The sequence below is a fragment of the Pangasianodon hypophthalmus genome, chromosome 29 (genome assembly GCF_027358585.1).
Source record: "Pangasianodon hypophthalmus isolate fPanHyp1 chromosome 29, fPanHyp1.pri, whole genome shotgun sequence".
Taxonomy (NCBI): Eukaryota; Metazoa; Chordata; class Actinopteri; order Siluriformes; family Pangasiidae; genus Pangasianodon; species Pangasianodon hypophthalmus.
In genome coordinates this window covers 1,501,676-1,515,539 of record NC_069738.1, presented here as the reverse complement: position 1 = coordinate 1,515,539, position 13,864 = coordinate 1,501,676, and the positions used below count along the sequence as shown (strand labels likewise).

The following is a 13,864-nucleotide window of genomic DNA, read 5'->3' as shown; positions in this document are numbered from 1 at the left end:
TTATTTACTTTAAGACTATCTGTTCCAATACTTTTGCTCACCCAGAAATTGGGTGGTCTGATACAAAAGGTGCCATGTTCTAAGTTGTTTAACACGTCTAGATGTAAATATCAGGAAATGAAAGCTGAAATTCTGATCTGTTGTCTCATATTCATCTTTTGATTTCAAACCCAAATGTCTTCAGTATAAAGCAAAAACAATAGAATTGGCCTTGCTGTTCCAATACTTTCGGAGGGGACTGTATGTGGGCTCCATGTGGGCAGCCCAGAAAGTCTACACATGTAGGAACCACAGAGGCCCTTGGTGGGCTTGTTTCAGTTTACTCTGTCAGAGATGTTATCTCTTCTCTTCAGTACTTCAGAAGCAGATTAAACCGTTTTAATGTTAATTATACTGCATTTATTTCCATAAATTAGAGTGAGTACTCTTTTCCCTGCAAAATTATAATTTTTTTCTACTTCCTAAAATTACAAATAATTCAGTAACATTTAAAAAAAATCCTTTATGACATGTAATCCACAAATACTGCACCTATCCATAGGATGTTCACAGGATTAAGGTTCATTAAGTTCATAGGATTTAGTATTTATTGGGCTGTGACTGGGGCCCAGGTGGGCATTAAATGGGCTGATATATTGGTTGTACCTGGGCCCCAGGTGCGTTAATATAAATTTTATATAATTCACTAGAACTGACTGTCAGAAGATTTCAAACTAATACCTCAAGAAACAACTTAAATCATTTTTTAAAATGTTGGAACCAGTGTCAGATCTAAATAAAGGGGAAGGGTGTGAGCCCCCTGCTGGGCAAACAACTCACACTTCTCCACAATAACACTGGTGCAGAGATAAAATGCACAACAGCACAACTCAAGCTTTTTAAATAGTAAAACACTGTATGCAACTGCCACAATAAAATTCTTACGATTAACCCTGAGTGTCTACTTTCACATGAGCCATTAACCGCTACTGTGGAGTGTGACATCACAAATACATTAAATGCTGAACACGAGAAAACCCAAAACAGGCGCAAATTCCATTTTTTGTCCTCTGGTAAAAAGAGTTAATACTTGCTTTCAAGATGATGTGTGTCTGTAAAATTATTTCATTATTCAAGAAAATACCTATTAACAGAAACCAACACTCAAGCAAATATTGTATCTAATGTTGTCCCACACATTTCACTGATTCAACCAGCTGAACTGGTGTGAAATGTCTGTTACAGATTTCTGTATGGGATAAAATGGTCGTAACATCCAGTACTGTGCAAAAGATTACACTTTTATATTCAGTCAAATGGCCATTCAGTACTTACTGTTAATTACTTAATGGCAAACAATAATGACTTCCATTCCGAATAAACAGATATTGTGTTCTTAATCAGATACAAATACAGATATGAATGGGAGGCATAAAAACAAAAATAAATGTGAACAGACAGGATTTTTAAAAAAATAAAATAAACAGTAGATACCAATGGAGTGATGATGTTGATTTGGCCACACCTAAGGATTTTGCTATCTCTCATAGATTTTTTGTTGTTTTTTCAGCCTAATGATGGCCTCCTTCACTTGCATTGAGATCTCCTTGGACTTCATATTGGTAGCTCCAGTCGAACAGCTGCCAAATGCCAACTCAATACCTGATATCAACTCCAGACCTTTTATCTGCTTCATTTGTCTTGAAGTAACGAGGGAATGGACCGCACCTGGTCAATTAACTTCTTGTCAGTCAATTGTCCAAATACCTTTGAGCAACTGAAAATGGAAGTACTTTGTTTAAAATGGCTGTAATTCCTAAATGGTAAATGCCATATTTTTGTGGAACCTCTTAAAATAAAGCTGAAAGTCTACACTTCGATCACATCTTGATTGTTTTATTTCAAATCCATTGTGGTGGTGTATAAAGGCAAAATCACAAACACTCCGTCATTGTCCAAATACTTCCGGACCTAACTGTAGCTGAGGTTGAGGAACAGTCAGAGTCAGAATTCACACACCATGGTGTCTCTGCTGACATTTCTACATCTGTGTTTTGTTTCTGTTTGTATAAGTGGTATTTAATTTAGAAGAAAGAAAGAAAGAAAGAAAGAAAGACTTCCTGTATAGACCACGCCCAGTTCTGTATATTCTGTATACAGATACCGATATTCAGAACCAGGGAAGGACTGGGACTTTCTGGCCTGGAGTGGCCCACCACACCCGGCCCACCACGTGCCACGTCATGACACAACATGTACAACTCCTAAATCAGGAGACTCCACATCTGAATGGCATGCTATCATCATGTGACATTAAACTCACCCATGATCATATCTGCAGAGTTCAGGGCATCACTCAGGAGCAGGAGCAGGAGCAGGTCAGCAGAGCTTTAGGAGGAAATGAGGAGGAGGAGGAGAAGAGGGGTGTATACATATGAAAGCATGTGTGTATAGGTGGATGAGAAAGTGTATGTTTGAAAGAGCATGTGTATGTGTACGAGAGAGAGAGAGAGAGGAGAGAGGAGAGAGAGAGAATGAAAGGATTCCTGTGAAGGAGACAAAAAAAAAAAAAAAAAAACAGATTAGTGATCCAAAAACCTCTCTTAGTGTTGGAACATTGTTAGCTAGCCCTAGAATGCAAAAAGTGAGTCAAATTGTATTATATTCATCTTCATAAAATCTGCCCAAAAGCAACATGGATAAAAAGGTGCAAACTCCTTATGTAAGATGTGCTGGTTCTATCTGCAACCATCATAGCTACAAAATCTCCAAAAGCTGCTAGCAACTTGAAATTTCTCTCATAAGCATGTTACTTATTGTTATAGCTATTGACTAGCTTGCTAGCATGAGCAAAGGCTACTACTGATTCCACATTAGCTTACTGGCTCAGGCTGACTGCCATCCTCCTCACTGTCTGTGGGAATTACAGGTGAAAGGGGGCATGTGTGAAGATATGCAATGGAGCAGACCAAGCTCATTTTTAAGAGGGGGAGTTGGGGTGGGGGTGGGGGGACTGGGGGCAATAGATTAGAAGGATTTTGAGGGAGACAAACAAAACTTGCCCCCTTCCCCCAAGTTGGGCTGTGCCGAAGGAAAGGAGACACAATGTTATTGTTACTGTCTATATATATATATATATATATATATATATATATATATATATATATATATATATATATATATATATATATATAAGCAGTGGCTGTGTACTGAGCTATACTGCGATTACCTGTTAGATTTCCACCTGAGTTAATGAGTGATCCTGTATTAATAGCTTCTTTCCTCTTTTATTTACTGAAGCTCCGCCCCTTCCTCTCCTCTCAGCAGCCCCGCCCCTCGCTCCATGCACATGCACGCTGCATGCACAGCTCAGCTTTCTGCACAGCTTTACCCTGCAAATAGGGTCGATTTTCTTTTCTTTCCGAGTTTTACAATTCAGTCACATTCAGTTAAAATCAAAAGCTTGTTTTTTTTTCATTTTGTTAGTTTGTTTTTTTATGTGCTTCCCTGTCATTTATTTTTAATTGAAGGTAAGTTCAACTGAAGTGAATTCCACGTGGATCTCTGCTTCATGTGTAGTCTACACACTTTACAGTGTATTGTGTATCAGCATTGTGTACCAGCATTGTGTATCAGCTGTGAAGTCTTTTGGGATTCACTTTCAGTGAAATGTTGCAGTATTTGGTGCAGTTACACTCTGTAACTCGTCCATACAGCGTCTGTCTGTTTTGTAGCTGCAGTTTTTGCTGAAGAAAATGTGTATAAATTGATTTTTGTGTCTTTCTAAACTGAATCTAGGCTTGCATTTTTAATTTGTTTAGGCTTCTTGAACAATGGCTTTGTACATTTTGTAGTAATTTGTTTATAGAGTGTTGTTATAAGTCTTAGTGATTTGCCTGCTGAGTGTTAATTTACTGAGGATTTTCATGAATCGTTGTTTCTGTCAGTGTTGAACAGTTTACATCTCTCAGCATGAAGCCAGAAGCCAGTCAAGACTGTTTAAGACAATCTTCCCAGACTCCTGCAGATGACTGCTCACAGGTAAAAGCTGGTGAAAAGAAAAGAAAAGCCAAGACATTTCTTTCATAATGTTTAGAAAGGGTACGTACACCACCAATCTTTTAGCAGACTGCAAAAAAAGTGTCCATTTTTATATTCCCAAGACCTTAACTACAACAAAACTAGCTTGCTAGTCCCTCATAGCAACTACTGAGGAGCAGAAAAGTAACTTACAACTGCTTTCAGACTGATATACTAAACTTAAAAATAGATTTAAATATTGTTTTCTTCCCTTTCTAAATGTGTATCGATGCTTTTCCCCCTGGTCATTAGCTCTGGGAAGATGTGCAGGCAAGCACATCCAGCTCGGAGGATCAACAAAATGGAGGAATGAAGGAGCCGCATGTAAAAGAAGAACCTAAACACTCTCTGTGTAAGACAATATCAGTTTGGAGGTTTTGATTTGCAAGACATGTGTTTTATGGCTAATAGGAAAGATATCACACCAGCCAAAGACCAGCATCACTCCATACTGTAATGTCTTTCATCATCTTATAGCCCAGATTCCTCACACTGATTCCTGACCCCTGTCATTTAACATCAGATTATTATTAACATAATTCTGCCTTTACGTCTTACTGGGAACATTTTTCAGCATTTGAAGCCATAAAGTCTGTGTCAGTTTGTATATTTCATACCTTAAATACACTCTACATAGTGCATTGTATCTATACGGGAGTCTTTTAAGACCAGCCTCTGTGTCTAGTTGCTTTGTCTCAGGTTTCTTTTTTGTAAAGAGAGCTGTTTTTTTCCACTTTGAATACATTTCAAATATGATACAGTTAATACTAAACCAGTCATTCTGAATGATAAAATCATTTAAAAAATTTGTCATATTGGTTGTAAGCAAAAAGACAAACCTGGTTAGCCGTTATATAACCGCTGCAGTCAGTACCAAACAGGAAAAACAAAACAAATAGAGAATTTTAATTTTAACAAATTTTCATTTCATTCTTTTAGATTAAACAAATGATGTACCTGAGAAACCTAGAAAGTCCTGTCAAATAAGTAACATACAATATGTAATTATATTCTTGTAATTATGATATTTAAAAGCATATAATTAAAGGAAGTGGAAAAATATTCAAAAATAGGCTAGAGCTCTCTTAATTTTCACATTAGCCCCTCTCATGGCTGTAAATGATTTTTATTTGATATTAAGTTAATTTTCTATATGTCATGTCTTCTCATTTCAGACAGTCTTGCAGACTATTGCAGATCCTTCTTCATCAAAAAGCACAAGACGGTGTCATCTCCAGGCGTCATCATCCCTGATATTCCTGACGCAGGTCTGGGATGGTCCGGGAAGGCTGAAGCACACTTCGGGCCTTACCAGGGAGACTCGACAGACAGAGAGGAAACTATGACGAATCCCTTCTCTTGGGTGGTCGGTTTGTTTTTAAATTTTTAATAATTGTGTCTTTATCAATATAACCATAAAAGGTGATCATTAGAGTCCAGGTTGTATTATTTTTAAAATAGTAAATTATTTTAAATTGTGAATGATGAGTAATTTTAAAAAGTAATTTTATGATGTTCAGTCATTTACGGTGAGAATTATTGCGTATTGATTTTGCTTGTTGTCTGCCATGTTTCTGTCATATTCAGCTATTATTTGAGAAAATGTTTGGGCTTAAATAGAAAATGCTGAAATATCAACTTATTAAATGAGACATAGAAAATGCATGAGGTACAGGAGATATATGATATGGTGTATCCTATGAAAATACTTTCATTAATTTTCAGTCTACATGAATATCCAGCTATATGCCAAATGCCATGAGCTTTAGATGAACCACCTAAAAAAAAGCTGCAAAGATTTAAGAAAATTCAAAATGGCTGACTAGGAAATATAGCAATATTGAAACCAATGGATACCTTGAATGTGAAATATTACATTTCTGGATAGGTTTATTTCTGTCTTAAATTCTGTGGGAAGAGACCAGTTTCACCATATTTTAAGGTATAATTAAGGTATAACTGTCACACGTTAAGGTATAATGTTCTCTTTTATCCAACAGAGTAAAATCAACGTATGCCAGCGGCTTCAAAAATCATATCCCTGCTCACACTGTGGGAAGTGTTTTCCTATTCTGTCTCTATTTAAAATCCACGAACGCGTTCACACGGGAGAGAAACCATATCACTGCTCGCTGTGTGGGAAGAGTTTTGCTCAAAAGACAACTCTCAGAAAACACCATCGCATTCACACAGGAGAGAAGCCATATCACTGCTCACACTGTGGGAAGGGTTTTTCTAGCAGGCGTTATACTAAAGTACATGAACGCATTCACACAGGAGAGAAGCCATATCACTGCTCACAGTGTGGGAAGCGTTTTAATGACCAGCCTGCTCTCACAAAACACCATCGCATTCACACAGGAGAGAAGCCATATCACTGCTCAGAATGTGGGAAGAGTTTTGCCCAAATGAGTAATTTCAAAAAACACCAGCTCATTCACACAGGACTGAAGCCATATCACTGTTCACAGTGTGGGAAGTGTTTTACTCAGCCAAGTGCTCTCCAAACACACGAGCGCATTCACACAGGACTGAAGCCATATATCTGTTCACAGTGTGGGAAGTGTTTTACTCGGCAAAGTGCTCTCCAAATACACGAGCGCATTCACACAGGACTGAAGCCATATTACTGTTCACAGTGTGGGAAGTGTTTTACTCAGCCAAGTGCTCTCCAAACACACGAGCGCATTCACACAGGACTGAAGCCATATATCTGTTCACAGTGTGGGAAGTGTTTTACTCAAGCAAGTTCTCTCCGAACACACCAGCGTATTCACACAGCGGGGGAGCTTAGGAAAGACAAATTCACTAACACAAAGTCATCAGCTTCTGACATTTGAATTTACTCTGGATCCACTATGACCCTGACCAGAATAAGGCAGTTACTAAAGAATGAATGCGAAAAAAACTAGATATGGTCCCCATGGACTGTGCTAAGCAGAAAAGTGGTCTAAATTTCTTTATTTTTTCTGCTTTGTCTGCTTTACATTATGCAATAAACAGAGCATAAAATGACAAATGTCTCTTCATTTTTAAGTTCCAGAATGGTAAGAGTGCAGTGTTGCAGAGCTAGAACAATACAGCATATTAACGTGCAAATGTAGGTACAACGGACCTCATTTATCAAATATTTCTAGTAAAGTTGTGTATAAGCCAAACCAAACAAACATTTTCCACCTGTTTCCACAAGTTTCAGCAGCACTAATTTTCTTCATAGTCACATGCGTATCTTGATCACTCATAAAGTGTAAATCCCATTCCTAACACAGCTCATTTGCATGTAGTGACACCAACAAATATCCATAAAAGGTAAAGCGCACAGACAGCTGGGAGCATGAAATGAGCAATGAGGGTAAATTCTGAAAGACAGAAGTGGATGTTATTTTGACTCGAAATGAAGGATGAAATGTAGGATGAAGGGCAGAAATGAAAGTTATTTTGAATGACTTCTGTGTTAGTAATAAAATGGAATAATATATAATAATAATGATAATAAGCGAGCACTAAATCTTCCATCATATGGCTCTGCGTGGACAGACCGGATGGACAGACCGTGGACTGCCTGACTTCTACAGGTTTCACTGTAAGGATGCTAAAGGGTCGAGATGCTGGAAGACTCAATTAATCAGATCATAGCAATTTAATTATAATGAGGGGAACTACTATTCCTTTCAACAGCACAATACACACTTAACCAAGAAGTAAAACTTTTTATATAAAGAAAAGGAATTCAGCAATAATCTAAACTAAACTGCTGATCTAAACTATAATTAAAGAAAGACTAAATAAAGAATGGTGGGACGCATGTTAGTAAGCTGTACCACGTATTTGACTTGCTGAGGCCGGGTCCCGAATGGCTCTCAATGGGATATGTAGTGCACTATGTATGGTGTAAACGCCATTATTTCATATCCTAAATAGTGCGTCTACATAGGATGTAGGCTCTATTTAGGATTGTACCACTATTAGCAGAGCTGCTCAGCTATCAAATTTCCGTTTAACTTACCTTATACTTTAAGTGGCCGTAGTTTAAAAACTCAAATGCAGATCCAATTGTTTAAACATGACTGAATCTAATTGTTGTGAATCTCTGTCAGAAATATGATCATATTTAGATTAATTAGCGTTGTCAGGGAAGGTAATGTTTCTGAGGTAATGAATTCCCGCCATGTTGCGGTGAAGAACTGCCACGAGCTCTTTGCTGCAGATTAGCTTGGTTCTGTTTGAGGGTTTTAATCAAAGGAAACTAGTCTGACAAAGTGAGAAATAATACACCTTAGCTAGCTAACTTGGTAATTTCCAAAACATAATGTTGTTTGTGTAATTTACTATTAAATGGTAAAGAAATTATCTTGAAATATCAGCTAATCCTGGCAACAGTTTCTACTTCTCATTGTTAGCTTAATGAAAGTTTACCTAGCTAGCTTGGTTAGCCAGTACATAAAATTTTTATACTTTATACTATACAGGCAAATTAAAATTAATAAGTGTAAGACCTGCAAATTCTTCCCTTCCCAGTATTTAAAATCAAAATTCAAGATTATACTGAAGCAAATTCACTTTGGCACCTTTGTTGTGAGTTTATCTTACACTGTAAATGTCTTGACAGCATCCCAGTATATTTCTGTATTTTAAAGTTTTCACACTGAAGAGCAGGCGTAAAATACGAACATTTAGTTCTGGTTCAGATGGATTTAAAACTAAGCAACACTACCAGGTTGAAGTGACACAAATAAAATATTTTTACTTAATGTGACAAATCTTACTCTTATTTTCAGGACTGTGGAAAGAAAAATCATACACTATATGGCCAAATGTTTGTGGACATCTGATTATCACACCCATATGTGGACTTTCCAGAAACTGTTGCCACAATGGTGGAAGAACACAATTGTATAGAATGTCTCTGTGTGCTGTAGCTTTATAATTTCCCTTCACTGGAACTAAGGGGTCTAGTCCAAACCTGTTAAACATGACAATGCCCCTGTGCACAAAGCGAGCTCCATGAAGACATGGTGTGTGAAGGTTGGAGTGGAAGAACTCGAGTGTCATGCACAGAGCCCTGACCTCAACCCCACTGAACACCTTTGGGATGAACTGGAACACCGACTGAACCCCAGACCTCCTCGACATCCCAACATCAGCACCTGACCTCACTAATGCTCTTGTAGCTGAATGAACACAAATCCCCACAGCCACGCTCCAACATCTAGTGGAAAGCTTCCCAGAAGAGTGGAGCTCATTATAACAGCAAACACAGGGGAATAAATCTGGAATGAGACATTCAACAAGCACATATGGGTGTGATGGTCAGGTGTCCACAAACTTTTGGCCATATAGTGTATCTTTTCAAATCAGATATAAGCCACTTTCATATGTGGGCCTAGCTCAAATACATACAATAAATGGCCATGTGGGCTTGAGGGGAGTTTCAGGGAACAGACAGACAGGGGACAGACTCAGTATATGTCATAATGTTACAATGCTTCCATATCGCAAGGACCATATTTATTAAAATAATTTAGCAATTTTTAAATAATTCCACACAAATAAATAAACTTTTTAACAGTACACACTAAAAAATTAGAATTACTAAAAAAAATTCAAACATTAAGCCGTGTGTTCTTGATTAGTTCCCTGTTAAACCAGTAACAAGTCAATCTGAACTTAGTATTTGCCTTTAAATACAAGAGGAAAAAAGTATAAAAAAGTCTAATCAAATGAAATTAGTTTTCTATTCAGTAAACCACACCTAATTAAAATACATTAAAACATTTGATGTAACTAGTTGTAGGAGTTCATATTACAAATTACAAATGCAAACTATACAAATACAAATTTACATAAATACAAACTATACAAATAAAAATAAATTCAAATTATTGCAACACACACAAAGTTTTTGTGTTCCACAGGTTTTTTCAGTGTCTCAACTTGTATTCGAGTAAGTAAAACTCTTCTCTTTGAGCAGTCACATGGGTTTTCTCCTCTGGTATTGTGAAGGTGAAAACTTGAGGAGCAACACTACATTTTTCCTGTGTGAATGCTCTGGTGACGTTGGAGATGACTTCGTCGAGTAAAACTCTTCCCACACTGCGAGCATTGATATGGTTTCTCTCCTGTATGAGTGCGCTGGTGCCGTTGAAGAGCACTTTCTTGATTAAAACTCTTGCCACACTCTCCGCAGTGAAACGGCCTCTCTCCTGTGTGGATGCGCTGGTGTATTAGAAGAGTATACTGATGAATAAAACTCTTCCCACACTGTAAGCAGGGATACGGCTTCTCTCCTGTGTGAATGATCCGATGTATCTGGAGTGAATTTGGTTGTCTAAAACTCTTCCCACACTCTGAGCAGATGTATGGCTTCTCTCCGGTATGAATGCGCTGGTGGATTTGCAGAGTATTCTGGTGAGTGAAACTCCTTCCACATTCTAAGCAGTGATATTGCTTCTCTCCTGTGTGAATTCGCTGGTGTATTTTGAGATTACTCTGTCGTGTAAAATTCTTCCCACACTGTGAGCAGATATACAGCTTCTCTCCGGTATGAGCGCGCAGGTGCCGTTGGAGAGTACTCTGGTAAGTAAAACCCTCCCCACACTGTGAGCAGTGATATGGCTTTTCTCCAGTGTGAGTGTGCTGGTGCCGTTGGAGAGAAGTCTCTTGATTAAAATGCTTTCCACACTGTGAGCACTGATACGGCTTCTCCTCTGTGTGAATAAGCTTATGCCGTTTGAGATGACACTGTCGAGCAAAACTCTTCCCACACTGTGAGCAGTGATATGGCCTCTCACCTGTGTGAGTGCGCTGGTGCCGTTTCAGAGTACCTTCTTGATTAAAACTCCTCCCACACTGTCCACAGTGAAACGGCCTCTCTCCTGTGTGGATGCGCTGGTGTATTAGTAAAGTATGCTGATAAAGAAAAACCTTCCCACACTGTAAGCAGGGATACGGCTTCTCTCCTGTGTGAATGAGCTGATGGATTTGGAGAGAAGTTGTTTGGCTAAAACTCTTTCCACACTCTGAGCAGGTATAGGGCTTTTCTCCAGTATGAACACGCTGATGCCGTTGTAGTGCATTCTGGTAAGTAAACCTCTTCCCACACTCTGAACAGAGATATGGCTTTTCTCCTGTGTGAATACGTCTGTGCCGTTGGAGAGTACTCTCTTGATTAAAACGTTTCCCACACTGTGAGCATGGATACAGTTTCTCTTTTTTGTGAATGGTTTGATGGGATTGAAGGTGACTCTGTCGAGCAAAACTCTTCCCACACTGTGAGCAGCAGTAAACTTTGCGAGAGGTCTTAACAGAGCGAGTACCAGTGCTTGTTTGCTTATGTGTAGAGATTCTGCTGGTTTTTGGAGTTTCATGTTTAATTTCTTCTGATTTCAGCATGCTCACATTTTCCTCATCGTGGCATCTCTTGATATGTTTGTGAAGGTCAATTTGTGATGTATAGAAAAGTGAACACAATGAGCAAGAGAAACCTTTCAATGGGCAACCACTCGTTTCTGGAACACAAAATGTATAAAAAATGCAATGTTAAACAAAACTAGGTTTTTAGGATCTATCCACATGTAAAGAATTATTATTATCTGAGGTTATTCAACCAACCAGCCAACCAATGAACAAATGAAAATAGTAATAAAAGTAAAGCTATTATAATACAATTGCTATAAACTAAACAAAACTATATTTATTAAGAATTCTACATGATCAGAGGCAGAGCAAAGCAGAAACCTGCACAGAGACTGAGACTATGCCTAGATATATACATGTCTCCTCTGCAAATCCTTTTTTGGATATATATATACTGAAGACATTTGGGTTTGAGATCAAAAGATGAGATGATAGATCATAATTTCAGCTTTCATTTCCTGATATTTACATGTAGATGTATTAAACAACTTAGAACATAGCACCTTTGCTGGCAGACCACCCAATTTGCTTGCAATAACTGCATCAAGCCGGTGACCCACTGACATCACCAAACTATTGCATTCTTCTTTTGTATTGCTTTTCCAGGCTTGTACGCAGCTTCTTTCAGTTGTTGTTTGTTTTGGGGGTTTCTCCTAACAGGCTCCTCTGCAGGAGGTGAAATGCTGCTCAGTTGGGTTAAGGTCTGCTGATGCACTTGGCCAGTCTAAAACCTTCCACTTTTTCCCCGAAGAAGTCCTTTCTTGTGTTGGCAGTGTGTTTTGGCTCATTGGCTTGCTGCATGATGAAGTTCCTCCTGATTAGATTGGATGCATTTCTCTGTAAATTGGCAGACAGAATGTTTCTGTAGACTTCTGAATTCATGAGTTACATCAGCAATAAAGATTAGTGAGCCCGTTCCAAGCCCAAGCCATGAAACTACCTCCACTTGACTTGCTTGTGCAATGACTGACAGATTTTCTCTCTTTCCTTGGCTTCAAAATGACTTGCTTTTTTCCCATAGACAGCTCTTTGGTCTTCATGTTGGTTTATCCTTTTTAATAACAAATGCGGTCTTCATAGGTGAAATGTAAGTTTTCCAGAAGACATGTCAAAGACTCAGTAATCATGAAAAAAAGGTTCTCTGCTCTGATGAGATCAAAACACCACGCCCACTGTGAAACATGTTGTCGGGATGTTTCTCATCAGCAGGAACTGGTGGGAATCTGGTCAGGGATACCTTTTCCTGTCTGCAAGAGACTTTAGACCAGTGGAGATTCACTTTCCAATAGGGCAGTGATCCTAAACATACTGCTAAAGAACACTAATGTGTTATAAAAGTGACTAAAAGTGGCCATATCACTGTACATATTCGTAAGATTTTCTTTTTTTAGGTGTACAAGATGTATGCTGTCCACTTCACACTGCCTCTTGTGATATATTAATTCAGTTACTTTCAGTTTCTGTTGGGGAAAACCTTGCACTACACAGTTTAGTGATTTACAATGATATCACACACCAAGCTCAGTGACTTGGAGAATAAGTTGTAATAACAGCCAGAAAGAAAACGAATAATACACTGGTTTTAAATTAAAGAAAAAAGTTTCAAGACACAGTGAGTGTTATAAATGTATTGTTTTGACATTACCGTTTACGGAACACTTTTTGTTCCAGATGCAGTTGAAGGTAACGCCAAGATGCTTAGCGTACTTCTCTTCATACCACACCAAAAGCTCCTGTCTTGGTTTGATGGGTCGACAGCAACGGTAGAAAATCTGCCCTTGATACTGGAATGCCACCAGATTAGTCTCTTCATTATTATGAGCACAATTCACATACCTGAGGAATTGAGGAAAAGAGTCAAAATAGAAAAAATAAGACAAAAAGGCCAAAGGAAAGTCGAACCACTCTAAACAAAAACTTAACCACCCACAGACTCAGTGACATATTCCTCACCTCATCCAATTTGCATGGGTCACTCTCTTAGCATCTATGTATTTCACAAAATGCTTGCTCTTGTAAATCTGCAAAAACATGTAATTAATGTTACCAATGTCTTCCAATTAAGAAAGCAATATAGGAACAATCATGATATTCTAGGTAAATAATGTTCACAGTACTCACACATTACAAAGGCAAATTGTTTACCCAGACTATGGTACATAAATGCTGCTTTAGAATTTAGTCTGCTTTTATCATTTTGACCAATATACCAAACTTTTACTACTTTTAAAACGCAGAGTTGGACTAGTAGATAAGTTCTGAATAAGTCATTATTAAAACAAAAGAAAATAACTGAGAACGAACTCCAAATTCAGTTGCAATGACATTACAAGGGTGGACAAATTATACATTTATTACCTAGCCACTTCAGTTAATGCTGACTAAGGTA

General features: G+C 38.1%; 2 protein-coding genes across 3 annotated transcripts in view; one reads left to right on the top strand and one right to left on the bottom strand.

Annotated features, from left to right (window-relative positions):
- The window catches only part of LOC113524060 (zinc finger protein ZFP2), a 43,472-nt gene that overhangs the window by 18,677 nt on the left and 10,931 nt on the right, over nucleotides 1-13,864 (bottom strand). For both annotated transcript variants that reach the window (XM_053231260.1, XM_053231259.1), the window contains exons 7-9: nucleotides 13,429-13,496; nucleotides 13,121-13,311; nucleotides 9,212-11,567 (exon numbers count right to left, since the gene is read on the bottom strand). In XM_053231260.1, the coding sequence (XP_053087235.1) occupies nucleotides 10,084-11,567; nucleotides 13,121-13,311; nucleotides 13,429-13,496 (1,743 nt within the window). In that variant the 3' untranslated portion in view covers nucleotides 9,212-10,083. The remainder of the gene's footprint in view (nucleotides 1-9,211; nucleotides 11,568-13,120; nucleotides 13,312-13,428; nucleotides 13,497-13,864) is intronic.
- LOC113524073 (zinc finger protein 135) lies at nucleotides 3,294-9,144 on the top strand. Its single transcript, XM_026910196.3, has 5 exons — nucleotides 3,294-3,509; nucleotides 3,927-4,020; nucleotides 4,312-4,411; nucleotides 5,235-5,425; nucleotides 6,060-9,144. Exons 2-5 carry the CDS (start codon nucleotides 3,952-3,954, stop codon nucleotides 6,897-6,899), a joined length of 1,200 nt encoding a protein of 399 aa, XP_026765997.2. The 5' UTR covers nucleotides 3,294-3,509; nucleotides 3,927-3,951; the 3' UTR covers nucleotides 6,900-9,144.

Coding starts and splice junctions, on each gene's coding strand:
- LOC113524073 (XM_026910196.3), top strand. CDS start 3,952: ATGAAGCCAGAAGCCAGTCAAGACTGTTTAAGACAATCTTCCCAGACT. Junction 4,021..4,311: donor CTGCAGATGACTGCTCACAG/GTAAAAGCTGGT, acceptor CCTGGTCATTAG/CTCTGGGAAGATGTGCAGGC. Junction 5,426..6,059: donor CGAATCCCTTCTCTTGGGTG/GTCGGTTTGTTT, acceptor TTTATCCAACAG/AGTAAAATCAACGTATGCCA.